The sequence below is a fragment of the Saccostrea echinata genome, unplaced genomic scaffold (assembly GCF_033153115.1).
Source record: "Saccostrea echinata isolate AGI-Se365-2 ecotype Australia unplaced genomic scaffold, CSIRO_AGI_Sech_v1 ptg000022l, whole genome shotgun sequence".
Lineage (NCBI taxonomy): Eukaryota > Metazoa > Mollusca > Bivalvia > Ostreida > Ostreidae > Saccostrea > Saccostrea echinata.
Genome location: NW_026889771.1, coordinates 12399800 through 12427792, shown reverse-complemented (window position 1 = coordinate 12427792; position 27993 = coordinate 12399800). Strand labels below are relative to the sequence as shown.

General features: G+C 33.6%; 4 protein-coding genes across 4 annotated transcripts in view; 2 read left to right on the top strand and 2 right to left on the bottom strand.

Annotated features, from left to right (window-relative positions):
• Window positions 1-6: 6 nt before the first annotated feature.
• Window positions 7-4941, top strand: LOC133190928 (large ribosomal subunit protein bL27m-like). Its single transcript, XM_061326612.1, has 3 exons — window positions 7-85; window positions 3228-3412; window positions 4654-4941. The coding sequence occupies exons 1-3, from the start codon at window positions 19-21 to the stop codon at window positions 4846-4848; spliced, it is 447 nt and encodes a 148-aa protein (XP_061182596.1). The 5' UTR covers window positions 7-18; the 3' UTR covers window positions 4849-4941.
• A 2248-nt stretch (window positions 4942-7189) lies between these two features.
• On the bottom strand, window positions 7190-9418 carry LOC133190927 (small ribosomal subunit protein uS7m-like). Its single transcript, XM_061326610.1, has 6 exons — window positions 9323-9418; window positions 8951-9124; window positions 8582-8645; window positions 8312-8482; window positions 7405-7542; window positions 7190-7298 (listed from the first exon to the last, which is right to left on the bottom strand). Exons 1-6 carry the CDS (start codon window positions 9391-9393, stop codon window positions 7218-7220), a joined length of 699 nt encoding a protein of 232 aa, XP_061182594.1. The 5' UTR covers window positions 9394-9418; the 3' UTR covers window positions 7190-7217.
• Window positions 9419-9659: 241 nt separating this feature from the next.
• LOC133190426 (leucine-rich repeat-containing protein 14-like) lies at window positions 9660-16954 on the top strand. Its single transcript, XM_061326055.1, has 5 exons — window positions 9660-9933; window positions 12648-12891; window positions 13807-13962; window positions 15718-15893; window positions 16005-16954. Exons 1-5 carry the CDS (start codon window positions 9718-9720, stop codon window positions 16797-16799), a joined length of 1587 nt encoding a protein of 528 aa, XP_061182039.1. The 5' UTR covers window positions 9660-9717; the 3' UTR covers window positions 16800-16954.
• Window positions 16955-18030: 1076 nt separating this feature from the next.
• LOC133190425 (transmembrane protein 94-like) overlaps window positions 18031-27993 on the bottom strand; it is a 34064-nt gene continuing 24101 nt past the window's right edge. Inside the window, exons 16-29 of the mRNA XM_061326054.1 lie at window positions 27487-27589; window positions 26475-26636; window positions 26010-26190; window positions 25751-25834; window positions 25129-25665; window positions 24908-25007; window positions 24437-24545; window positions 23828-24002; window positions 20992-21237; window positions 20454-20599; window positions 19978-20072; window positions 19674-19767; window positions 19275-19442; window positions 18031-18500 (exon numbers count right to left, since the gene is read on the bottom strand). Of these exons, the coding sequence (XP_061182038.1) occupies window positions 18428-18500; window positions 19275-19442; window positions 19674-19767; window positions 19978-20072; window positions 20454-20599; window positions 20992-21237; window positions 23828-24002; window positions 24437-24545; window positions 24908-25007; window positions 25129-25665; window positions 25751-25834; window positions 26010-26190; window positions 26475-26636; window positions 27487-27589 (2273 nt within the window). The 3' untranslated portion in view covers window positions 18031-18427. The remainder of the gene's footprint in view (window positions 18501-19274; window positions 19443-19673; window positions 19768-19977; window positions 20073-20453; window positions 20600-20991; window positions 21238-23827; window positions 24003-24436; window positions 24546-24907; window positions 25008-25128; window positions 25666-25750; window positions 25835-26009; window positions 26191-26474; window positions 26637-27486; window positions 27590-27993) is intronic.

Below are 27993 nucleotides of genomic sequence, written 5' to 3'. Positions count from 1 at the left end.
TTTACCCTCGCCCTAAAGATGGCAGCCTCCATGGTGAGGCAGGTGTCGCAAGAATTTAATCGAAGTCTTTTCTCTTCTGCGTTAGGTGAATATACAGATTTTTTTTTTTTAGAAAAATAACTTTACTGTTTTGATAAGCGTCACCATAGATTGCTTAATTCGACTTGCCTCTGCTAAAAAGTCACCTTCAAATCATGTCAACATGGTCAAACCGAACGGTAATATCCGTGTCACAGCCTCATCATTTTAATAGCATCATCATATTGTCAGCATAAGGTTAAAAAAAAAGATCTACACAGTTTGATTTTTTACTGATTGGGGGGAAATTTTCTTAATTAATAAAGAAAGCAAATTGGAGATATAATTAATTATTTTTGTGTTTTGGTAAATTGGTAGCTAAATAAGAAATTTTTTTTAGAGTAGGAGGCTATGAGATTGCTTAAAAAAAAAAAAGCAACAAAAGCATTATATGAAGTAGTAAAGAAAGGAAGATTGCATAACCTATCAATACAGTGTCAACTTGATTTGTTTGATAACATCGTTCAACCTATATTGTTATATGGATGTGAAGTGTGGGGATTTTCAAATAATGCAATTATAGAAAGGGTACATCTAAAATTCTGTAAACTTTTACTCCATTTGAAAGATTCAACCCCAGATTTCATGACATATGGTGAGCTTGGTCGATACCCTATGGAAATTCAAATAAAAACATGCATGATATCTTACTGGTCAAAATTAATTACTGGCAAGGAAACAAAAATTGCAAATTTATGCTATAAATTAGGCTTTATTATAAATCAAGAAATAGGAGGAAAAATCAACTGGTTTGAAAATATTGGACATATTCTGAATAATTGTGGGCTATCTAATATTTGGCTTGAACAAAGCTCAAATAATACAAAATGGTTAAAGGCGAAAGTTAAACTCACATAAATTGATCAATTCAAGCAAAGTTGGCAATCAACTCTTCAAACCTCACCTAAAGCATTAAATTATAGAATATACAAAGACGAATTAAAGTTTGAAAACTATTTTAATATTTTATCAAAAAAGGATTCAACTACATTTTGTAGATTCCGAACTTGTAACCATCATTTACCAATTGAAAGTGGACGTTGGCTTAATATACCAAGACAAGACAGAATTTGTTCCCATTGTAATCTAAAAAAAAATCGGAGATGAATTTCATTACATACTAATGTGCACTTCACTACAAAAAGAAAGAATGCTATGCTTAACAGGAAAACACACAAAATTTAAGAATATAATTAGTTTTAAAAACATCATGAATAGCAATAAACACTGTTTTCTGAGAAAAATGTGTTCATTTATAAAGAAAATAAATAAAATATGCTCCCCGGTTTAGAATTCCCATGCTTCACATTTATAGCAAGGTACTAGTTTTTTGTTCTTTATTATTCACGCATGCTATTGCTATGTATTAAATTATCCATTTGTTGTAAGTCTCTATATGCTATTGTAAAATGGTGAAGAGATTCAAATAAATGATTGATTGATTGATTGATTGAGGTGTCCTTTTAGTAAATTTGTTGGTGGTGCTGTTCATTTTTTTGAAATGTATATATATAATAAATTCCCCTGTTTCAGAATTTTTGTTTTTCATTGGACTAGATTGATGCTTTGTCATTGGATATTAAATGAATTCATGTAATTGCTGTATATATATTTCCATAGAGGATGAGTAACAAAATAAAGATGACAACATATGGCAGATAAAACAATATTTCCATAGAGGATGAGTAACAAAATAAAGATGACAACATATGGCAGATAAAACAATGTTATGTCATCCAAATTTACATGTTATATATAAAAAAGAATGCTAGCATTATTTTTTACTTTTGAGGTAAAGATAAGAAATAAATCCCTTGAATGATGCTGAGTAACTTTAGCTTGGTCAAATAAGATATGTCAGGGCATAATTTTTATGTAAACTCAACAGAAAAATGTGTTTTAAACTGTCAATTTCAATGAAAAAGAAAACCAATTATGGGATTTTTCCCCTACATCAAAAAACAATATGTATCCAGGTTGCATACTGTCTCAGAAAAAGATTATTCATATGTTGTTGACCTCATCTTTAAAATAATATTAATATCATAGTTAGATTGAATAGGGGTATCCAGATTCCTTTTCATATTATTTCAAGCTGAATGCCATGAAAATGCTTTATTTTCTACATAATTCATTTACAGCCTTAAAGTAAGGAGAAAAGTATGATTAAATTTCATATCTAGCACCAAAAAGACAGTCTAAACTTATTTATTAGATGTTTACCATAAAAGAAACAAGCATCCGAAGTCAACCAAACCTTCAGAATTATACCTGCCAAAAAAATACAAAGAAAACAATCCAGTAAAGTCCGCATCTAACGAGTCAATATTACAAACACTGTCTGCCAAGATGAGCTACCAGAATCCCTACAAAAACAGAACTATAACGATTCATGGAATTTATGGACTGTTTAATTAATTACCTGAGAAAAAATAATGTTATGCAAGGTTTAGTAATAATTTCACACAATTATGATTTATATACATAATAATGTAAACAATTTAGTCTGCATGTTGTTATGTCATCCACATTCTCAATGTCTGTATATAAGCAACGTAGTCCGCATTTTTTTACTTTATAAAGAAATAACTCATGTATAATTGTTCTGATGACGACCGTCTCTGGTCGAAACCGGTCAACTAAATAAATTTACAGCTGCATTCCTAGGAAGTGTTGGTGATCTGTTTTATATCTTTAAGTTTATAACTTTAGATACAGATCCTATTGAATACCTTTCGGTATCCACAGGTGGGAATCTTCCTCAAATTTAACCTCAAGGTGTTGGTTTCCAGTTTTCTTTGTTTTGTATAAAAGAAACATATATACAGTTACCTACTTTTCAATGCAGTTATCAAATATAGAGTAACTCCCCTTTTCAGTGATATAATCGGTAAACTAAAGGATGCTAGCAAAGGAGATTTGCACAGATGATGAAATCCTTTCATTGTTATTGGTAACTGTTATTGGTCATCAACAGAACAAAACACTTATTAGTTTTATTAGCAACTGTCTACAGAAATATATCAGGTGGACCAGATTTGCTTAGACACTGCTACAAACATGCCAGTATTAAGTCAGTGGTACACATGTACAAATATTTTTTATTACTACTGATATAAGTTATGTCCTTCTTTCTTTATTATATATAGGTTTGCCAGCAGTGACATCAGTAAGATACAGATCAAAAAAGAAAGGAGGAAGGTCTAAAAACCTGGGAGGCAAAAGGGCCACAGTTGGAAAATCTTATGGCATAAAAAGAAATGATGGCAACTTTGTTCACAAAGGAGAGATATTAGTCAATCAGTGTGGGCTGAGGTTCTACCCAGGAGAAAATGTAAGTTTTTACTTAAAACACATATGGATGGATAAAATACTTTTCCCAGATCGGTTTTGTTGAAAGAATCTGCTACTTCATAAAAAGAAGAAAAGTGTTTCAATCCCTTTTCTGTGAATGAAATCATTGATTTACATGCATTATTTATTGTGAACTTTTTGCCTTTTGCAATTTTCTATCAATATTTAAAACAATTTTGTCACATTTCAAATATTTGTACCACAAAGCCTTTTAAGTTAATCTGATTCTTTTGATAAAAGTTTGTGTGATTTATGTACGGTTTAGTTTCTAGATGTGTACATGTACGTTTGATTCTTTTCTAGATCCAGTTACTCTAGTCTAATGTCAAGAGTAGTTTGACCTTTGATCTTGTAACCTTAAAATCAATAGGGGTCATCTACTTCTTGGGAGGGAGGGGACCAATATACCAAGTTTGATGTCAAGCAAAGGGTTCTCATTGACAAGATATTGTGTGTGGACAATATCTTGTTATGTCCAGAGATTGATTTTTAGGTCACAAGATCAAAGGTCAAACTACTCTGGACATCTACCCTAATCTTGGGAACCCTTTGATTGACAGATCTCAATCATGGTACACTGGTACCCCCTTATGATGATTTTTAGGTCACTAGGTCAAAGGTCAAATGCCTCTCAACATGGAAAGAGATTTTCTGCCCAATGACTTGAGAACTTACTGCTTGACAGATATCAAACTTGGTACACTTGGCCGGGGGGGGGGGGGGGGGGGTCCTTTGAGGACAATGGTTAACTTTCAACATGAAATATTTCCAGGGAGTTTTGCTTATTTAGTGTAACTTCAGATTTGTTCAAGTCAGTTTTTTTTCTGGTTTCAGACTGGACCATGTTGCAGGTTCATATTACTTATATTGGAGTAGACTTCCTCTAGAACAAGAATTACAATGCAAGCAGCAGAATATATTGTAGATTTAGATTAAAATCATTGCCACTGGCTTAGCTCATCACCTTCTTATGGAGTTTCTTCATTTAAATTCATGTGCCAAAACTGTTGGAATGTTGAAGATAAACAATGTAGCCTTAATATTTTGGAGTCACATGCCCTTAGTAACTTTCAGTTTAGTTTTTTTTTTTTAATTTGCCTGAGTATGGATGGAGATAACAAACAATTAAAAGGCAAACATTAAAAGTTCTGCATGCATAGAATTTCATTTGTTGCTGCATGTATTTGTAAAGATTAAATAGGTATTGATCCTCTTTTGTAGGTGGACATAGACAGGACGAATCGGCTGATTGCACTCACAGACGGGACAGTGATTGTTTCATGTGAAAAACTCAATCCATACCCAAACAGCCCTCTCTATAGACCAGTTCAGAATGGACTTGAAATTTACAAAAAATTCTTTCATGTTATCCCAATACCTCTAAAAGCTAAATTTAAACTTGTATCGGAGACATAACCATTTCATTTCTGTTAGATTTACTGTGCACATATGAAAATGCTTTATGAGAAAATATTGTTTTTATAAATTAAGAAATTATAGATTTTAAAATCTTGTTTATTTTCTACACAGACTGAAAATCTAGAAATGTCATAATTGTTGAAGAGTCTGTATATGATGCATATACAAAAACAAAGCAATGTGAACTTGAAGAATCAGTGTGATATTGTTTTTAGCTCACCTGAGCCGAAGACTCAAGTGAGTTTTTCTGATCGAAAGAGCCATAGCACATTTGATTGGCATTATTGCCTACCATAGTAGATTTCTCAGCTGCATTTTTTATACAGAATTTTAAAAATCTTCTCAAGAACAGCAAAGCCATGATCAGACATATCCATAGGGAAGCATCCTCAGATAGTGTAGATTCAAATTTGTTCAATCATGACCCCAGGGAGTAGGGTGTGGCCACTATGGACAATCAAAGTTTTACATAGGGTATGAATAGGAAAAATCTTCTCAAGAATAGGAAAGTTATAATTAATCATATTTAAATGGAAGCATCTTCAGGTTGTGTAGGTTCAAGTTTGTTTAAACCATGACCCATGCTACAACAATGGGGATCAAAGTTTTGCATGGACATATATATGAAAAATCTTGAACAAGAGGCCTATATGTCAAAACACTCATCTCAGTAACTATGGCCCTTCTGTTCTTCATCAGCAGATTTTGCCCTTATATTCTTAGGTAAATATTATGGCCTCGCCCTACCCTTAGCCCCGCCCTACCCTCAGGTGTCATGATTTGAACAAACTTGAATCTGAGGATGCTTCCACATATATCTGACTAATCATGGCTTTTCTGTTCTGAAGAAGAAGACTAAGATTTTCATATATATTCTTAAGTTCATTTGAACAAACTTGAATCCCCTTTAATAAAGGATACTCTGAGCCAAGTTTGGTTGAAATTGGCCACATGGTTCTGGAGAAGAAGATGAAAATATGAAAAGTTTATGACAATGACAGACAATGGACAAATTTCATTCAGAAAAGCTCACTTGAGCCTTTAGCTCAGGTGAGCTTAACATCTTCTCAAGAACAGCAAAGCCATGATCAGTCATATTTATATGGAAGCATCCATAGATAGTGTAGATTCAAGTTTGTTCAAATCATGACTCCTGGGGGTAGGGTGTGGCCACTATGGGCAATCAAAGTTTTACTTGGTATAAATAAGAAAAATCTTACCATCAAGAACAGCAAAGCCATGATCAGTCATATTTGTATGAAAGCATCCAAAGGTAATGTATATTCAAGTTTGTTGAAATCATGACCTCTGGGAATGGGGCAGGGCTACAGTGGGCCATCAAAGTTTAACATAGGAATACACAGAAAAAATTCTTTTTCCCAGGAACGGCAAAGCCATGATCAGTCATATTTATAAAGAAGGATTCTTAGATAGTATAGATTTAAGTTGTTGAAATCATGAATCCTGGGGATAGGGAGGGGCTACAATGGGTAATCAGATTTAAATTTTAGTAGATTTTCAGAACAATGATGTGTGTAGAAGCTGCATAAATTAATGTTTAGTCCCTCACATTACCACATAGTTTCTCCCTTGACCCTGGGGTGAGAAGGCAAAGGAGCTAGTAGCCCTAATAATATAGCATATTAAACTGTTTCTTTCATCATATCTTTTCAAAAAACATTTTTTGTAATCATGAAGCTTAGATAAGCTTATATATTCATCGTGTTCCTTTTATCAGTAGTGTTATCGTCCTTGAATGTTTAAAATTTCTACATATTCAACATGTTCTTGCCTTTCTTTTCAGGGGCATGTAAATGAATGTGTCATAATTATGTTGACAACTTACAAATCAAGTTTCTTGTCAACATTGACATCTTTCACTACAATTATTGTCCTCATATTTTAAAAAGTCTCAGTTTTCCAGACCTTTTTATTTGTACAAGTACTTGTAGATACCAAGCTAAGTTTATTATTAGCTGTATATTTGTGACTTGCAGCTTTTTTTTGAGTCTTATGTGATGCTTTCACAAACTTAATGCCCCCAGTGGCCTTGGAATTTAATTTTCTGCACTATATACCATGCATATATACATATACATGTACATAGTGACCTGATGTTTAGAGTTTGGTATTACATGTACATGTATATGATGATGCACACAGTGTGTTTCATCTGTCCGAACCATTCCTACCAGTCAGTACATTGTATTGAAATTTCAAATTATCTTTTTTGGATATTTGCTTCCATGTATCATTTGTAAAGTACATGTATCTGGATTTCTGTCTTTCAATACTGAGTTATATTTTTAAACAATGTAAAAAGACACAAAGAGCCAAAATAAATACAGTCTATTTATTCCAACCATTCACTTCCACCTATAATGTGCAAATGCTCTTTGTGCCTCACATTCCTTATGAAGCTGTTGCTTCTTTCCTACAGCATTGCCCTGGAAGATGAGAAAAAAAATCAAATTTTAACACTAAATAAGCACCAGTGTTGATGTTGCATTTTGTTAATATGGATGTTGTATTTGACAATTCATAAATACTGACCTCATTATTGTAAGCTTGTAAAATCTCTGCAGCAAGCACAATTTCGATAGGAACCTTTCTTCGTCTCGTACGACATGAATCAATGATAAAGTTGATCCCAAGTCGAAGTTTTCTCCTGTCATGACAGTATACTGGAATCTTAAAGTTAAAAGAAATATATTAGAAATCAAATCCTCTTGAAGATAAATACATGTATTACAAAAACATTTTGTCCTGATGATGTAAAGAAGTAGAGTGAAAGGGCCAATATGTCAACTGTTAATGTTAAGTCCTTTATATCCTGTAAAGGGGTCCATTTTGTCCAAATTATGTGTACAGGTACATGCCACAGTAGTACATGTATTTACATGTACATTAGTTTCTTAACCTATGTAAATGGGTTTTATTTGAGTATCTTGTTATTTGCTCAAATTTTATGACTTATTTTAATTTATTTGCATTATTTTTTGGAGCTTAATTTTTTTTTACAAGAGATTCCAAATTCATGCAGCTTATTGAAAAATTTTCAAATGACTGTCCAAAAAGGGGATCATTAATCCCTAGTTATATTTCATTTTTTTTTCCCAGTGCTTTGAGTGCCTGAGCCTTTGAATTGGGAAAACTGATGAATTTTTGATGGCAACTGAACACTGCCAAGTGCAATATACATGTATATTAAATGAAGAACTGCTTTATTGATATGTCAAAATAGGGTTTAATGGCAATATGTGGTATTCAAATGTACATGTGGTTTTTATGTCAATATGTGTCATTCACATTGACATTTGGTAATCAAATAAATATAAAGATTCATGTCAATTTTTCACTCTCCTTTCAATATTTATGTCAGTATGTGGTATTCATGTCATTATTTGTGGTAAATGAGTGAGATACCACACTATGACAACCAAATGACCCTTTTCCTTACTCTGTAAGAGGTTCCTCCCTTTGTCACAGACTTCTGAACCACTAATGGTTTACAGTTTTCCACAGCACCATGAAATATCTTTATAGGGTCAGTGACAACCATGGCCTTTTCTGCCTCTGTTTTTGCTTTGTGATAAGTTTCTATCTGTCTCATCTTGATTTGCTCCAAAGCCTTGATATATACAGAGAAAATCTAAGTACATGATGATGATCTGCATACATTTGTCATCTGAAACTGTCATTCAATAATAAATTGTCTTAGAAAACTTACCCCTTCTGTTATTTCTCTTGCCTTTTCTTTGCAGCCATTTCTCATTAGTAAATTTATGAATTTTCTATAAAAGAAGAATGAGGTACTGGCAAAACAAAATATAGACATTGTCAATTGTACAGATATTTAAAGAATGTTACTCACATTGTGACTTGGTGCAAAAATGAAAACTAAGATCTCTATTTCATTTTTTTTTTTTTGCATTATCAAAAACTAAGAGTCTTTATAAAAATTGTCAAGGATATCAGAGGAAGATGAATAAATCATAAGCTTGAGAATATTACCCATTTATAACAGAATAAAACATGCATGATGCCATCAGATTACAAAAACTCCTCCAAATCACATTCGATACAACCTTAAACTTACTGAACTATAGGATCATAAGTAAAACTTGTTGACACTTCAGATCTTGCCGGAATCATCGGTTTTTTCTCGAGTGGTCTGTCATCACTGCAAAGTGCATCTAATTCGCTCTTCTCCTGAGTAGAAGATTGTCTGTCTTTGTACATACTTGAAAGGACTTGGTTTGTGCTGATATAACTGTAAATCAAGAGAAATGAATAAATCTCAGTCTTTTGTGTCATATTTTTAGTTCAGTACGGTAAACAACGATGATTTAGATTTAGATATTGCGCATTTCCTCTGTCTTCGAAATTATTACATCTTTCAATTCATCACCACGCAAGCTAAGTAATAATATAACTCCATAAATAAATTTTATAGTGGATAAAATACAACCTTAATTGTACATTTTCCTTATATAATCCGAGCAACGTTTGGAATATCCACTTTCCTTTGCACAATGCCATGTTCTTGCTGTCAAAATACTTTTCATTAATTCAATCTTAAGAACTTCGTTTTTTTAATCATTGTTCCTGTTGTATCAGAGCAATTACAAATTAATTTGTAGAGATAATAGAAAGAATTAATGTGTCTCATGAAATTGTCAATTAAAGTTATTCATACTAAAATAACATTCCATAAGAAAAAATGCCTATATTCTTAAAGAATCGAAGATTAAGAGTTCGAACTATTAAGTTCCTGTGGCTCCGAAAGCTTAGGGCATGAAAAGAACTTGATCTTTTGAAAGTAAATTAGTAATTCATGCCTTTTAGACTGTTTAGCATCTAATTATGCAGACAACACTCTGGTATGATAATTACCAAGGTGCTGTGTATCCCCTGGATCTGCATGCCGCCCCGGCAATCGGCCGTTTCAACAGGAAACCAACACCTTCTCTTCTTGAAATATGCTCAAAGTTTATTGTTAGAGACTCAAATTTGACGCTGTACGCAGTTCATTGTGTTCCCAAAGATCTGCGTGTGTGCTTAATGAAAGAGGCATTGAAGGTATAAAACAATGATGATGAATTTTCAAGTGTATAGATGTATTTCATTTCGTACATTGTACTGTAGTCTTTTAAAACAGAAGAAAATTGTGACGATATACAAGTTACCATGGTTACAGTGTCTTGTGACTATCAGTTATTTTATCTATGGCTTTTTTTTAGGTCTCCACTCTGTAGAAATCATTCTGTGATCAGTCTTTGTATTTGTCTATCAGATATCAGTCAGCTTTTATAGTATCACTCTTTTTTTTTTTTTGGACTCACCAGATATATTTCAAGCACCCAGTAATCATGTTTTATTCTGAGAACCCTATATTTTTTTTTAGGTAATTTTGTAAGAATAACTAAAAATAAAAGATCTCATGAATGATAACAAGAACTCAATAACTGCTGGCTGATGGAGAAGCGATGAAATTATATCTTAGTTAACAAAATCTTGTGAAACGACTATGATGCTATCGTCTCAAGAAGAAAAAATTTTGCTAAATGCAAGTGATTTACAGACTGAAGTTGAAATTATTTCTTTAAGCTTCTTGCCGATAATATTTATTAGTGTTAAATCTAAAGCAAACTAGCATGGCGCGGCGCCATGCCCTTTTTTCCAGCGCCATGCCCTTTTTTCCTTGCAAAAATAAATAAATATGCCTAGCAGAGGCAAGATGGACTAGCGGCTTTGTTTATTCAGTGCATGCTGATTAGCCCCTTTGTTTATTTAATGCACGCAAAGGTGTGAATTCAGGACAGGAAATCACTTCTCGCTTGAATGCACACAGCCACCTGGCAAGGTAACATGCCTCAGGCTGTCAGGGTATAAGAGATAACACGAGAAAATATCATTTGATTGCATTGATTATGCGAGAATTAGCCCAATGTCAAAGATAGGTTAATTTGTAAATTAAAATGTTACACATTTTAAATCAGGATCGTTTTTTTTTTTAATTGAAAGTAGAAAAAAAAACAGAGTTGATGAAGAAATGTGAAAAATAAAACTGCTGATGAATTAAGTCAACTTACAATGTACACTAGCAGGGTTCGACACTCGTTAAAATTTGGTCTTGCCATTTGGGCAACCTTGGTACTGATTTCAGGTTGCCCGATTGAATTTCAGGTCGCCCGAACAAAATATCAAAAGAAACAAAAATGTACAATAGTTTAAAATTTGTTAAAATAACAGAGGTTATGCTATTATAAAATGTAAACCAAATATTTTTGGAATATCAAAAGCTGTCTTCCAGTATATTATCAAACAAAGAAAACAAGCAACAAATATTAATAAGCAGAATCAGAATGCTAATTAGACTTTAAAAAAAATAATGTTTGTTTCATGTATAATATTCCCAATTAATCAAGGGTTGGTAGGATGGGATTTTATTTATTAATTTATTTTTTGCTAATATACAATCTCACCTCACATATTCATTATTGACACAAAATAAAGTTTCTAGTTTAAAACATTCATTTTCACTTACCAAAAACGCCTTAATAAACATCCCTGGACTGAATTAACCAGGTGTGATGTTTACAGTGGACACCCTACATGGCTGTCTAGCAGCAGAAAACGAACATCAGAAAGTTGTGGGGGAAATACTAGATGTTACAATAATGATCATTACTCTTTATATTTATGGTGATTGTTGACTAGGTTTACATATTTTATATCTCAAATAAAACTTAATTTAACACTTTTGGTAAAAATTACATCAGCTGATTGATCAAACACAGATTTGACAGAAAGAAAAATCCACGCGGCTGCTAATTGAATGGGTCGGTCGGGTTACAGGAAACAATGTTTTCAAGGCCTTATAAAGTTTATTTTAAAATATTAAACATCATTATTGAAAATTCCCAACTCGTCCCAGGTCGTCATTTGGGCGAGCCAGACTGAAAATCAGGTCGTCCAAAATCAATCAGGGGTGGAAATGACGAGGTGACGAGCGTGAATGTCGAACCCTGGTACTACAGTACCAAAAAAAACCTGAATATTATGTGTGAAATGGGCTAATGGGCTAGGAAACAACAAAGTATGAAGTTAGTTTCTTTCAACATGTTCAATGATACTGTGTTCTAACTTTTTGAGTTGACACCCAGTGGCTCAATGTTTCTAAGCCAGAAAAAAGTTTTAACCAATTTATATATTATTTCAAGTTTAATTTTTTGGTATGATCAGTTTTCACTTGATTTTGTTGGTAGATTATTTTCAAAATAAAGAGAATGCCCTCTACATTTATTATCCAAGTAGCCCCCCCCCCTTTTTGCAATTTTGTTCTGTTATTTACCTCATACACAAATAACAATATGAAAACAAGGGAAAAAAAATCATACCCCAAACTAAAATAATTCTTGAGCAAGTAACAGAAAGATTCACACCTATTACTTTTTAAGCATAACCTTGATAACCATACTAATTTCTTGATTAAAAAATTTGAATTTAAATTATGGCAATAATTGCCCTCTCAGTGTGTATTAAATGAATTAAGCTGACAGATTTATAAATTTTTCTTTTAGATACTTGTATAACTAAAGATTTCAGTATTGAATAATAATTTAAGTACATAAACATGACAAAGAAAATATTTATAATTTCAAAGACGTTAAAAAGTGCCCTCATGAAAACTTGTCGCGGCGTAAAGTGCCCTTTTGATTATTGGATTACCATGCCCTTTTTAGGGTCTGGATTTAACACTATTTATACAATATTTTTTCAACACAATTTAGGAGAACAAAGACAGAGCCATAGAAGTGTTGATATCCAGTTGGCACATGGAATCTTTGGTATTAAGGGACCTAACTCCAAATATTTTTACTTCACTGCAACCTCTACATGACACATACTACCTGTCAGACATCGTGAGACAAGGACTACGATATACAACATGCTTGGCTCACACCTTTCTTGAATGTGTCAAAAAGAAAATGCCAACTGAGTTACGCTTTCTGGACATGTCTGGATATCCAACTGGTAAAATATTGTAAATGTATATAAATTAGCACACTCAAGATGTAACTCAATCTTTCTCATCAACTGATCAGCTTACTAAGTACTAGTAGTTTGTTTTCAGCAAAGGTTCTATATGTGTTTGTTTAAGCCATATATTAGCATGTATATATACATGTTTGAATTAGCAGGCAAGAAGCACAAAAGATGCTGAATATGATTACCTGTAAATTTAAGTACATTTATAGTAATAGAAGGAATTATATTTATATGAAATAAACTCTCTTACAAAGACTTTATACAGAATTACAAAATAATTATTTATCACTTTTTATATCTATATGCATTTGAAAAAAGATTAAAACTGTATGCAGTAAGATTCATTTAGAGTGAATTTATGGATATAGTGATTTTTTTTGCAATCTCTGGTGAAAATCTTAACAACTCCTTGTAAAATTTATGGATTTAACGAACTCCAATAAAGCAAAATTACGGTTATAGCAAACTGATTTTGTGTCTCCAGGAAGTTTAAAATAACAAAATTTATATCTTTTACAACAATTTTTCAAAGAAAATAAATAAATATAGAACTGGCATTTGTTTCGTAAGCATTTGTATTTGAAACTCAATTCATCTGAAAATTTTTGAACTCCAGGGTAAATGTATTATTTATACTTCCCTCAATACATTTAGTAGTCATAGTTGAATGAAAAATCCATATTACGAATTCGCTATGTATGCTTTAAGCAATTCTTTATACGGATGTAACGAATTACAGATATAAGGAAGTAAATTCCCAGGTCTCCAGAACTTCACTATAGCGGAGTTTTACTGTATATATTTTGACATTGGGAAATTTGTTTGATAATTGATTAGAACATTAGTTGTTTGTATTTCTGCAGACTTCTTGCTGGAATTCATTCAGGTATTTTTGTTTAGCTGAAGTCATTCTGTACTACCTTGCCACACACTGCATGTTAGCACACAATGAGGCTCGTCAGACAGCAATGGTGAATATGTACAACACAGCCATAAAGTACCTCCCAACTAGCAGGACTTCCATGCATGCAGATAATTCTCTGCCAGAGTCTGTTTGTAAGTTAAGTTTTATGTACAATTTTTTTGAAATTCATTTTTAGCTCATCTGAACAAGTGAGCTTATCTGATCGAAATTTGTGTGTTGTCGTTGTCATTAACTTTTCACAATTTAATCCTCTTCTCTAGAACCACTGGGCCAATTTCAGCTAAACTTTGCACAGAGTATCCTTAGATGAAGGGGTTCAAGTTTATTTAGATAGAGACCACAACTTCTGGAAAGGGGAGATAATCAAGAAAAGGATAAAATAGGACAAGTGACATAAAAAATCTTCTCAAGAACCACAGGACCAAAAAAGATAAAATTTATGTGAAAGCTTCCTGACATGTGTAAATTCAAATTTGCCCAAATCATGGCCCAGGGGGTAGGATGGGATCACAGTAGGGGATCAAAGTTTAACATGGGCATTTATGGGAAATTTCTTTAAAATTTTTGTCAAGAATAGCAGGACCATGATTAGTGATACAATGTATTTTAAAATATGCAAGCTTCCCCACATAGTGCAAATTCAAGTTTGTTCAAATCATGGCCCCTGGGAGTAGGGTAGGGCCACATTAGGGTATCAAAGTTTTACATGGAAATAAATGGGGGAAAATGTTTATAAATCTTCTCAAGAACAACAGGACCATGATTAGTGATATTATTATGCAAGCATTCCTAGGTATTGCAGATTCTAGTTTGTTCAAATCATGGTTCAAGGGTTGGATGGGGCCCCTAAAGGAGATCTAATTTTTTAATGGGAATATGAGGGAAAAATGTTTTTTTACCAAAAAAATCTTCTTCTCAAGAAGGATCATGATTAGCAATATTTGTATTGATATGAAAGCATCCTAAGGTAGTGCATATTCTAGTTTGATCAAAATGTGACCCCAGAGGTATGGAGGGTCCACATTAGGGTATCAAAGTTTTATTTTGGAATGTATAGGAAAAGATCTTTAGATATCTTCAAATAAAGAACACAAGGCTTTGATTAGTCATAAAACCACTCAAGGATTCTCAAGTTATGTAGACTTAAGTTTGTTCAAATTGTGGCCCAGGGGGTAGGGTTGCACAGTAATTGGAATCAAAGTTTATCCTGGGAATATAAATGGAAAAATCTTAAACAATCTTCCTCTCATGAACAAAGGACAGTGATTAGTGATATTAATATGAAAACATTGTCAGGTTGTGTAGATTCAAGTTTTTAACCCCTGGGAAGGTGGCCACAATAGAAAATCAATGAAAAAAAATCTTTTAAAAAATCTTCTTGTAAAGGACAGCATGATCAAGATTAGTCATATTAAAATACAAGCACTTAGGTGATTGAGAATCAAGATTGTTCAAATCATGACCCCCAGGAGTAAGGTGGACTATTGTTCTAAAGAACAGCAGGGCCAAAGTGACTGGTGAGCGTGGGGATCCATGGGCCTCTTGTTTAAAATTCTATCGAAAAATAAAAACTGGATGATCCAATACCCACAGATTCTCATATAAATTTAAAAATTATATTAATTATATGATTGAATAATTTTATGTTTCAATCTAATTAAAATTAGATCCTTTATGCTCCTGTATTTTGTTATGTCGCCAAGGATCCTTACAGCGACATAACAAAATACAGGAGCGTAAAGGATCTAATTTTAATTTAGATTGTTACGTTTTCAATGTGAATAACAATGTTGCTCTTGTTATTAATGTCTCATTGCAGTTTTTTTAATGCAACTTTTGTTTTCTTTTGATTTTGAATAATGCATTTACTCTCCATTTCTTTTCAGTGGTAATCAAACTTGATGCTTTTGTTACCTCTGATCAGACCCATGCTGAATTGTGTAAAGCTTTAAAAGTGTCTGGCTTCCCAGAAAGTAAACTGAGATTATGCATAGAGAAATTAGATGCCACCTGTCTCGGGGAACCAAAAATTACAATACTGCTGAAACAAATAGATAAAAGGGTTTGTACAGAATTACATATACATTTTAATATGTTTAGGACAAACTCAAAAGTTATGAATCTAACAGCACATACATTTTCCCTCTCATTTATAAACTGAAATTTATTTCAGACTTTGAAAGGTATCAGACTCAAGTACAACTCCCTGACTTGTGATGAATTTGTGAAAATGGAACCAGAATTAAGAACATTTCAAAATCTAACAGCTTTGGATCTCTCATGCAACACCATCCACCTTTATCAAAATGATACAGTATGTGAAAGAATGTCGGAAACCTTGGCATCACTTCCACAGCTGACTAGAATAGACCTAAGTAATAACCGAATCAAAAACAGACTTCGACATATACTTCAAAATATGAACCAATCACTAAGGTACCTAAGATTAAGTGGGTGTGGCTTAACAAATTTAGACTTGACATATCTGGCCCATTCCCATCATGCCTCGGGACTTCAGGAGCTGGATATCAGCGAGAACACTTTATCAGGTTGTGCTCGGAGTTTAGGACAGCTTTTTTCTTCTGCTGGTTCTAGTTTGTGTGTATTTGAAGCAGAGGACACAAAACTTAACGATGAAGTTTGGTTGATGCTCACTCATTATTTATTGAATCTGAAAAAATTGTTGTACATGAATATTGCTGAGAATAATTTTGGTGCTATTACTTTGAAAAACTTCCTTCAGGTTTTTGCTTCTCTCCCAGAAGTGACTACTGTTCGTATTCCTTACTGTAGAGAGTGTTATCATTTGGATGAAACGACCACAGATGACCAAATCAGCATGAGGAAAATGCAGTTTATTGTTGACCTTCATGGTGCAGCTGACCAGGTCAGAGGCCAACAGAAAGACAGATTGAAAATTGTTGCAAATGACCTTTCAAGAATCGATATGGAGCATATCAGTATATGAAAATGATTCTCATGGAAAGAAATAGTAATATGAAATAAATTTTTCACTGAGAAAGGTACAAAGCTTTCTCATTATATATGTACATGTAATTATAAATCCCAGTTTAAATAAAAAAAGTTGACTTTATTGTCTAAATGTCAAACGATGAGACTGATTGAATATTTGTTATTCATGATGATATATGGTTTTGTATGGAGTATGGGATATGCAGCTATTATCAAATCTTTTAAATATTAGACGACTGGTTGAAAAATGTACAAGTATCATTTTCAAACAATTTTGCAGTTCATTCTATTTTAAATGCAATTGCAGCATCATTTAATATGAATTCATAAATGAAAAAAAAATGTCTTTCTGTTGACTACAAGTATTGATTCTCACACAGTTTTTGAATGAAAAGAAAATTAAAATGTAGCATTTTGATGTACAGTTGGATTGAATACTCAGAGAGATTGAGTGAAAGTATACCTTTCAGCTGCCTTTTTTTAAGTGCTACGTCCTACAGAGTTATAGATCAGATCTGGATTATTCACCTTTTCTTCCTGTAAATTTGAATTTGGTCAAGGTCATGACCTCAGGTCATATAAGCAGTCATTTCTCCATCTTCCGTTGTTTTCCGTTACAAGATATGGCTAGGACAGGAAATATATTTTGTTTTTTCTACAAGTGACCTTGAAATGCTCTCCAAAATGACTTTGGTTCAAGGTCGTGACATGACACACCTTCTGGTCATAAGTACTCTTTGTGTGAAGTTTCATCTTCCAATGTTTCTCATTAAAACAAACATGAATTTCACACTTTTTCTGCCAATGCCCTTGAATTTGCCCTAGGACAAAAAGTAATGATGCACCTCATCCTCATGAGTAATCTTTGTATAAAGTATTTTCCATTAGAGAGTTATAGACCAGACACAAATTACATACTTTTTTCCAATGATCTTGAACTTGCCAAAATGACCTGAGTTAAGATCACCACACAACATTTTTTTCTGCCAGTGACCTTGAACTTGCCCAAATGACCTTGGATCCAAGGTCAGGAAACATCTTCAGGTCATAATCAATCTTTGTGTCATGTCTCTTACTTGTACAATGTTATAGCCTGCACAAGATTGCATAGACGGATGGACAAGGTAATTCATTTAAGTTTAAGGGGTGGGGGTATAAAAACATGCAGTTAATTGTCAGGGGAAAGAAAACCCAAGAAAAATATTTTATTAGTTTATTTTTGAATTAATTTAAGATTGTTCAATAGAGTTATCATTTCTGATTGTTCAGCTTTCAGTCTTGGAAACAAATTGTCAAGCTTACAGAACATTCACATGGACAAGTTATTAAATCAAGCTACTTAAAAGTCCTCCATAATAAAAATATATAGAGCCAACAAGGACATATTTTTAGAATAAATTGTATAACAAGCTCAATATTTTTTTTTTCTCAAACAAATTAATTTGGCATTTGAAAACATTAAAAAAATATATCTGTCAAGGATACAACTCTTTGGTTAGTGCCAAACTTTATAATAAATTCTAAGCACATTTACAACATTCATACACTGAACCATTAATCCACATTACAAAGCAATCATTGCACCAAAACTGTTCACAATATCAATAAAAAAGTCTTCACTCATTAAAATGGAGAGTTCATTCCTAATTTTGTTCCAAAACTTAGTCTTCTTCTCTTCTGGTATCTTGAGTATAATCTACAATTGGAGGAATTATATAATCTACATGGGATGATCATTTACAAATACAGTCATTTAAGACTGAGCCATTATTGAAATCATTAACTTAATTGTAAAACACATTAATAGAACACATAAATGATTAGAAACAATGTGTTAAAAATACAGTAAAACATGCTTTATTGAATATGATGCTTGTAGCAAAGTGATTTTCATTCCCTGTTTCTTTAAAATATAACATTATACTTTAATGTAAATTAGTTGAATCTGATTTGTCAAGAAACATGTGTTAAAAAGTACTATTACCAGCTGAATGATGAAGCCACGCCCTCCAGCGTAGCAACAGTCAACATTGCTTGACGATATTCCAAAAAATAGTGACTGCGCAGAATTTATGCGCACAAGGTTCACTGTTATGTGTATTTGTATAAAACATTCAGTATAATATAATAAATATTGCGTGTAGTTGAGTGTAACATTGAAAATTTTCACTCCTCAAAAACCATTGTCAACCTTGGCTGCGCCTCGGTTGACAATGGTTTTCTTGGGGTGAAAATTTTCAATGTTACACTCAACTACATGCAATATTTAAATATTGTGAACTTACCAGATAAAACAATTATGTTTATAACAAAGCAAAATCATCCATCCCTGGCATTTGGTAATAAGCATGTTTTACTGTATACTGTCAATCTATTTCTGGGATGCAATCAATTTTGGGGGCATTAAGATAATACACTGTAATCATGTCAAAAAGCCTTAAAATTACAATTTTAGACAAGACAAACTTACTTGACTTCCCTCCTCTTTACTAGTTCATTAATCACAATAATAATTAGGGGGAAGGGGAGACCTGTCCCATACACCGCTGGATGTACATCCCCTAGGGACAGAGTGAAGGGCACACCATTACTTCTGATGACAATATCACAGGCAAAGAATACACACTGCAGCAACAACCTGAAAACAATATCATGAATATCATGACAATTTAAAAAAAAAAGAAGACTTTCCCAACACAGAATTTACAAGCACCAAATATCAATTTTATTTTTACTACATTATACTAATTACCTGATCATGGTGTGAATGTAAACTTGTCAAAACTCAACTTTGATGCCTATAATAATTGTTTTATTCAAAGGGAATGGCTAATTGTTTCTTTTTTTTTTGTTTTGTTTTCATACTTACACAGTAAGGACGGCCACACTCCACATTTTGTTACTTGTAGGACACTGCTGCCAGAGTTGGTCAGACCAATGAACAAAGCTCACTGATATTGTAGCTGTAAAAATCAAAATTCAAGTTTTAGCTATTTAACTTAGCTCTCAGGTACTGTACATGTAGTTTTTAACTTACATATACATCTCACTGCTGATGAATAAACACTCTATTCATGGGTTGTCCAAATTATTATAGATTTATTACAAGAAACAATAAAAATTAAATTTAACATACTGAGTGTCAAGTACAAAACTGTATGTCTATTACTTACCAAAGAATAAAACCAATAGGAAGAGGAGTATATTTTGAGCCACTATAAGACCTCCTGAGTACTTCTCATACCAAGTTATAGTACCATTCTGGGGGCTGAAAATAAAACCAAATCACTCACATCAAATTAAATTAATCAGGTTAATTGATTTACAAAAATATCTGTAATGCTGTAACAAATGGGAAAAATGAAATATAGTAGTCTACTGTATACAGGGTTATTTTGTCCCATGCTATTTTCGCCCTTTCATACTTGCAAACAATTTTGCCCCGTTTTTAGTCCGCCCAGTCACAATTCAGTTTAAGAAATTATTCTATGTTCTTTGAATTCACCAAGTTTTAAATTTGCCCTCCTGTGAGCAGGGCGAAAATAAAACTGAGGCAAAAATTTCCCTGTATACAGTATCTTGACAAGAATTATTCCCCTTAAAATGCTACCATGTACAAATCTCCAAAAGAAAGTATTTATCAACTCACCTAAAACTAAATATTGCACAAGAATATGGAAAGTTGGGTGGAACACTCTCACAGAATGAATGGAGGGTAAATGTGTAGCAAAACAAGCACACAATAATGGCTGGTAGGAATCTCAAACAGTAATAACAGAGAAACTGGAGTATCATCTGGAAATAAGAACAAAAAATAGTGCTTAGCATATGTCACATCATTACACATGTAACATTACTAAATACATTTTACATGTATAATTATGCCATAATATTTTAATTTTTTAATTTTTTTTTTTTAAAAATGCCATCAAAAGAAACTCAGAAAGAATTATAAGGTTAAAAAATACAAAAAAATACAGTCTTCAAAAAATTTAAAATACATAGTCCCAGCTTGCCGGAAAGGTCCAAGGAGATTGTGCAGAAAAACTAAGGTATCTAAGTTTTCATCGCAAAGAAAAATAAATCATTAATCCATTAGGAGTCACTAGGTTTCTTTTAAGAATAGTACCGGTAATAAAAGGCATCTTTATCAAAATATTACTAAGGATATAAAGAAAATAAATTACCTCTTTAGTTATAGTCTTTGGATATTTGACAGTGGCATTGTTCATTATTCTGAAATCTACTGCATTCCCCATCATACTAAGACTAAGGAGGGGGATGATGAAAATGAGAAGCCACAGCAGGTGCTGTGGGGCCAGGACTGGGGGTAGGAGGAGGAGGGAGGCAAAGACCTGTATCAGGGTTACAGACAGGTGGTAACACAACATCAGGTAAAAGGTGTTCTTCAGAGACAACAAAAATGTCCGAGCCTGAAAAAAAATTACAATATTGGTAAATAGGTTATCAAGTGCTTTTTAAGGATTGTTTGCAGTTGATGCAATATTTTCATTGAATTTATTATAAATTTAAAAGAAAAAAATCAACCTTTCATTTGGATTTTTGATAATTCAAAAGTTCTTCATTTTCAAAACAAGAGGCCCACGGGCCTTATAGGTCACCTGAGTATCGCGTAACAACTTTCCAACAATTGAATTTGGTTTGTATTTTGCACCAGAGGCCATGTAATTCACAATTTTGAAAGAGGCACTATTGCTCATCATAACTATACATATAGCATGCTTACTTTGATTACTTAATACCCAGAGGCAGAGCAGAGGAACAAAAACAAGAGAAGTAGGAAGATCAGGATCAACAAAATAATTAGTCTAGTATTCACTATCAACTCAGAAATTGAGTTCTAATCTGTCCCCCACTTAACATTATCACCATGCAGACTATTAACAAACTATTAGTGCTTCTGTACTATTTTTAAACCCATATTAAGATCTCTAGCATTGACCTCTCTTATGGTCTTTGAAGAACTTTTAATAAGATAAGTTATTTTTGTCTCATTTTTATTTATCTATTACTTACAGGTCTACCTGATTATTTAAACTAAGGAAGTACTTTTTTAATTATACGATAAACATTTTTGCATAATTATCTTATTCTATTAACCTTTCAAATACATTATTTACAGTGATTAATTATCAAAGGTGAATGGAAAAGGGGAATAACTTCTCTCAGTAGAATACAAATTAATAGAGCCCTGCCCAGGATCAGAATGCTTAGACGAATGGTCCATATGTTTAAAAATCTGGTAGAAATATGCTTACTCATATCATTTAAACTTTTACTCAGTTTGCTTCCGATATGCCCAGAAGCAGAGAAAAATTTCACAGGTACAATGCATTTTCACTACAGACTCAACAAAGCCTTACCCTAACACCAGAACCCAAGACCAAGGGTCAAGAAATTTACAAATTTGGAAGATTTACCCTCATCATCATTACTATGGACTTCAAAGAATGAACACTTTTCCACTGTATTATCAAAAGCCCCCCCCCCCCCCCTCGTTATGCCAGAACCCCTGACCCTAGGACCACAAGATTTAAAAATTCTGTTCGAAGCTCCCATTTTCATCATAGCTAAGCAATTTATTTATCAGCTCAACACTAAGGAGCCGACAGGATTAATTAATGATTAATTAATAGAATTAATGCTTTTTCACTATATAATCAATAGAGCCCCCCCCCCCCCCCTCTCAAGAACCCCGAAAACTGAGGCGATATATTTAAAAATTTTGGAAGAGGCATCCTTTTCTATCATAATCATGCACTTAGTTTGTTTAAATAATCTCCAGTAGCAGAGAAGAAGATTTTCAAAGAATCAATGCATTTTCACTATATAATCAATAGAGCCCCGCCCTAACACCAGAGCCCCTGACCCTGGGGCCATGAAATTCACAATTTTGGAAAAGGCATCCTTATGCATCATAACCATACACTTAGTTTGTTTAAATAGTCTCCAGTAGCAGAGAAGTCTTCAAGAAGATTTTCAAAGAATCAATGCATTTTCACTATATAATCAATAGAGCCCCGCCCTAACACCAGAACCCCTGATCCAGGGGCCATGAAATTTACAATTTTGGAAGAGGCACTCTTGTTCATCCTAACTATGTACTTAGTTACTGAATTTAATACCCAGTAGCAGAGAAGAAGATTTTCAATGAATTAATGCATTTTCACTATATAATCAATAGAGCCCCGCCCTTACACCAGAACCCCTGCCCCTGGGGCCATGAATTTCACAATTTTAAAAGAGGCACTCTTACTCATCATAACTATATACTTAGTTAGTTTATTTAATACCCAGGAGCAGAGAAGAAGATTTTCAAAGAATTAATGCATTTTCACTAAATAATGAATAGAGCCCCACCCTAACACCAGAATCCCAGACCCTGGGGCCATGAATTTCACAATTTTGGAAGAGGCACTCTTACTCATCATAACTATATACTTAGTTAGTTTATCTAATACCCAGGAGCAGAGAAGAAGATTTTCAAAGAAATAATGCACTTTCACTATATGATCTATATAGCCCCGCCCTAGCACCAGAACCCCTGACCCTGGGGCCATGAATTTCACAATTTTGGTAGAGGACTCAATGCTCATTACAATGATGCCAACAGTTTGACTGCTTGATGTCCAGGAGTAAAGAAGAAGATTTTAAAAGATTGCATTAATTTTGGTGGTTTTAGCCCCACCCCTCAGGCCCCAGGGGGGCAGGGACCATGAAATTCACAATTTTTGTTCCCCTTCACCCATAGATACTATATGCCAAATTTGGTTGAAATTGGTTCAGCGGTTTCAGAGAAGAAGCTAAAAATGTTCAAAAGTTTACGACCGACGAACGACGTACAACGACGGACGAAAACGGATAGCAATAGGTCACCTGAGTTTACTCAGGTGACCTAAAAATGTATAGTTGCAAAAGTGTTAAACATTTGCTCATTAGTACATTTTCAAAAGGATAAAGCTCATGGAAAATGATTAAAAACCACAAAGAGAAATTCCCTACTTCTGTAATGAGCTGGATAACTCCAACATTGTCTCTGTACTTGTAAATGAGGGGGCAAGGAAGGCTGATGAGGGAGGCAGCTATAGCCATGGGGGTTAGGGAGTTATCCCCACTTTGGTTCATCATGGAGGCATTCTTGGCACACACCACTGGGTACAAGGGTTCTACTGCCAAACTGGACAAAGAAAATATTTTGTATAACACATTCAAATTTCAATATTCAAAATTAAATATTCAAAATATTAAAATCTTTCTTTGCTTCTATTCCATTTTAAAACTAATGTTTGAATTCAACATACATGTATAATTATAAAGCAATTTTATTTGCTAATTGTGAATTTACAATTCATCCCCAAATGTTTATTCTTGAATCTGATGAAACACTCTAATAAAAACACAATTAAATAATTGGTTCAAGAAGAGAGAAAAAAGTAGGTTGCAAAACTCATGAATATTTCCAAAAGTTGGTTTACAGCAGTTTGACAAAATGCATTGCTAAAAATGTGTTATTCATGTGTAATAATTAATTTCTTCTTCATGCCTTTTCATGAATTAATCTTAGAAATGCATTAGAATATGTGCCCCTAAATTGTACAGACGAATTCTGACCTGCAGTCCCCCTGTAGAAAGAGATCGACATTTTCAATGTTGAGATTACTCCCAGTACACACCACCACCTCTCCGTGTTCCTGCATGATCTCCATCATCTCACGAGTGGCTGCAAAATTTACAGAACAGTACAACCAAGTTAAATTGAATCTAGATACAGTGAGTTCCTTATTATAATGAAGTCAAATTTTCACAAAGTACTGCAGTGCCTGAGTAAAATGAAGCAATGTGGACACCCTTCTTTACATGTAAAAGGTATATAAAAATATTTAAAATTTTATAAAAATGATTTAAAAAATCAAAGTTACTAATTTTTTCATGTGTTTCATTAAGAGAAAAAAATTCTCTTATATAGAAATCTATTGGAAACATTTGCAACGAAAAATGAAGAATAAAAATTGTATCCTCAGTATGAGACTGACAGCAGTAAGTCACGGTTGGTATATGATTTACAATGATGCATTTACTTACTTTCAGCGGTACAGTCTGTGAAGAGATTCACTAACAGAGGTACATTGTCTACATTCTCCAGGTGTGGTCGAATATTCTCTATTCCTCTTGGTAGTCTAGCCTACAATAAAACAGGATGAAGTATGCCATGAAACAAAATTATAGATAAGATTACCTAGTACCGGTAGCTTTGGTACTTGAAATCCATAATAAAACAGAAAACTGCAATAGAAAATATTTACCCTATTATCAAGTGCACCAGTTAAGCTGTCATCAGTCAGGTAACTAGAAGCATTTCTACTCCCACTCCCCATGTTATCTGAAGTCTGATTGGTCCACTCATAGGACTTTAAAATAATCTCCTCTCCTTCTCCTTCATAATTCAGTGGAGTGGTTTCACTTTCAAAAATCTCTGGACTCCCCTGGTTCTGAGTGTCTGTAGGAACTATAGGCTCACATTGATGTTCACTTAGAAAACGCTGTCGTTGCTTATTATTACCATTGTCAGACATTTGAAATCGGACTTGAGAGGAGTCGAGATTGACAATACTCGGTGCACTGTAGCTTCGAGATCTAATGGATTCCTGTGACTGAAAAAGTCTGGCACAGGCATTGGTTTCCTTGGCGGCAGTGTCAGAAGAGTGACGACTGGAATACCGGTTGCTAAGTTCGACCTGCGAGACTGAAGCACTGGTAGGGGCTGTTCCCATCCCCAAATCTGACCTCAGGGAAATGTGGCAGTTCCAGCCTGCCTCCAATCCCATCTTTTCTGAAAATACCTGAAAAATTGAAGTAAATTGTTTGAGAAAACCAATCAAATAAAGATGATAAACATGACTCAAAAGGGAGAAAACTCTTACTTACTCTGCTTCTAACTTCATTTTCTTGTGAAAAATGAACAAATCTGATGCAGGCAATTTCTAATTTGTCAATGAGCTGAACAAAATCCTGCAAGAATAATTCAAACCAAATTAATAATGATTGATGCAGTTCAGGTTTTTCAGGTAGGATATTTTGTGTCAAAATAATATCTGTGCAAAAGAAGCAGAACCTTTAGCTAAATACAAGAAAGCCATTTAAAAAAGAAATGCTTCTTGCTCCAATTATTAACTACACTACCCACCTGCCTAGCCTGATATTGCATTGTGACCATCCCAATAAACACTTGATTACTCTGGGCCTGACAACAACCAATGGTGTCTTCTACTGAGGAGGTACTGGTGTTGTCAAACAGAGAGTCCATACTGAAGGCCCGGGAATCCTTCCATAACTGAGAATCAAATTGGATATCAGCATCTGAGCTCCTGTAAAACCAAAGATTGTTAGAATTTTCTAGTCTAGTAAAAAATATATTCAAAAGTTATTTTCTTTCCAAACCTGAATTTTTTAAAATGGAATTTTTTTTAACAATTATACAAAACTCCATTACTCTCAGCTCTTTGCATTTAATTTTTTTGAAAAAAATGAAAAATCAACTAGTCTTTCACATTAAAAAAAAAACTAAAAATATCTCCAATCCATATTGATATACTTATTATAAACTTGTTCATAGTAACGCAAGCTGATCAAAGTCAAAGAGAAGCTTTACACTGAGACAGAGGTTCGCTCCAGCATGCTGGACCAATACTGAGGTAGCTGTATGAAGTTCTCACAGAGTTGCGGTGATATGTACTGGGTCAAAGGTCGATAACTAAATGCTGTACAATAGGCAGCCATGCTGGATCTGTGATAGAAATCCAACATCTTCTTCCTGTAAAATAATATTTTGTAAGTTTCAACTTCCAGAGGCAATATACTACTTTTTGCTTTGTTTCTCCACAAAATTAACATCATGAAACCATGCACTGTGTAAATTTCTTAACTTCTGTAAAATCAGTAATTTTTGAGGAGGCATAATTTTCGTTGTTTTCATGGTATGAAGAGAACAATAAAATCATGTCGCCTCTAGCGGCAGATCTGTAGCTCACTTGTCTGAAAAAATTGGGATGGACAACCAGAGAGCTACAGTGCCACCCACTGAAAAAAGTGTATATTTATTGCGCACAAAAAAGTGTGCTGTTTCTCGATTTATTTCTCCGATTATTAATGCTGTCATCTCAAATTTTTACTAACCGTGTGTTTCTAGCATATTCTTTTACTACTTCCACAACAAGACATTTCCCCAAACCATTGTTTATAGCCCTCCTGGGCCTGAAATTGAGACCATAAAATTTTTTGCCTATTTATACTGCCATTTTGGATGGCAAGACAATTCGGTCCAAAGTGCTTCGTGCATGACTTGTACAGGCAGTTTTGTTATGAAAGTAGTAATAGAACATGTTAGGAACACACGGTTAGTAATATTTGGAAATATATGGTGAAATAAACCAAAGAACGGTGCACTTTTTTGTGAACAATAAATATACACTTTTTTTAATGGGTGGCACTGTAGCTCTCTGGTCATTCGTCCCAATTTTTTCAGACCAGCGAGGTACAGATCTGCAGCTAGTTCTCCTCAAAATGTAAAATTTCACAACATTTCTTCGACCATGAATTCAAAGCCCCACAAACCAATAAAATATTTTTTCCTAAAACCACGTAAATAGGTGATTTTACAGTACCTGTCATTTTCAGTTAGAGGACAGACATCTTCCCCATTCCAATAGTCACTACAGCAGTCCATCAGGATATCCCCAGTTCCCTGGGAAAAAATCTGACTGGATCCTGTAAAAAAAATGTGGATAAAGGAAATGTCAGAAAAAAAACAACTTCTAATGCTCATAAACATTTATTTTAACTATGATATGTCAGTTTCTTCAATGACATAAGAAAAGAGAAAAAATGAAAATATATGCACCCTTCATTTTTTTGTGTCTGTTTTTTTTTTTTTTTTAACAAACCATCTCTGCGATTTCTGGAAATAGGCTGAAAAGACTACATCTATTTGACGTACATTAATTTTTCCTCATTTTTATCTACTTTACCACAAACATGAATACAAGGCATCGACTCCCTTCCATGTTAGATAAGAGACAAATTTTGGCTACTACCACCTATTTCCTAGTGCTGTCATTTTTTTTCCCAACAGACACTCAAATTTATATTTAGCGAAATAAAATGATCTTGAA

Bases quoted from the DNA above. Each gene is read 5' to 3' on its own strand.
- LOC133190928 (XM_061326612.1), top strand. From the start codon at position 19: ATGGCAGCCTCCATGGTGAGGCAGGTGTCGCAAGAATTTAATCGAAGT. The intron at 86-3,227 runs GTGAATATACAG...TATTATATATAG, and splicing joins TCTTTTCTCTTCTGCGTTAG to GTTTGCCAGCAGTGACATCA. The intron at 3,413-4,653 runs GTAAGTTTTTAC...CCTCTTTTGTAG, and splicing joins GGTTCTACCCAGGAGAAAAT to GTGGACATAGACAGGACGAA.
- LOC133190927 (XM_061326610.1), bottom strand. From the start codon at position 9,393: ATGGCATTGTGCAAAGGAAAGTGGATATTCCAAACGTTGCTCGGATTA. The intron at 8,483-8,581 runs GTAAGTTTTCTA...GTATATATCAAG, and splicing joins CAAGAGAAATAACAGAAGGG to GCTTTGGAGCAAATCAAGAT. The intron at 7,299-7,404 runs GTCAGTATTTAT...CTCATCTTCCAG, and splicing joins TACAAGCTTACAATAATGAG to GGCAATGCTGTAGGAAAGAA.
- LOC133190426 (XM_061326055.1), top strand. From the start codon at position 9,718: ATGCAGACAACACTCTGGTATGATAATTACCAAGGTGCTGTGTATCCC. The intron at 9,934-12,647 runs GTATAAAACAAT...AACACAATTTAG, and splicing joins TAATGAAAGAGGCATTGAAG to GAGAACAAAGACAGAGCCAT. The intron at 13,963-15,717 runs GTAAGTTAAGTT...ATTTCTTTTCAG, and splicing joins TTCTCTGCCAGAGTCTGTTT to TGGTAATCAAACTTGATGCT.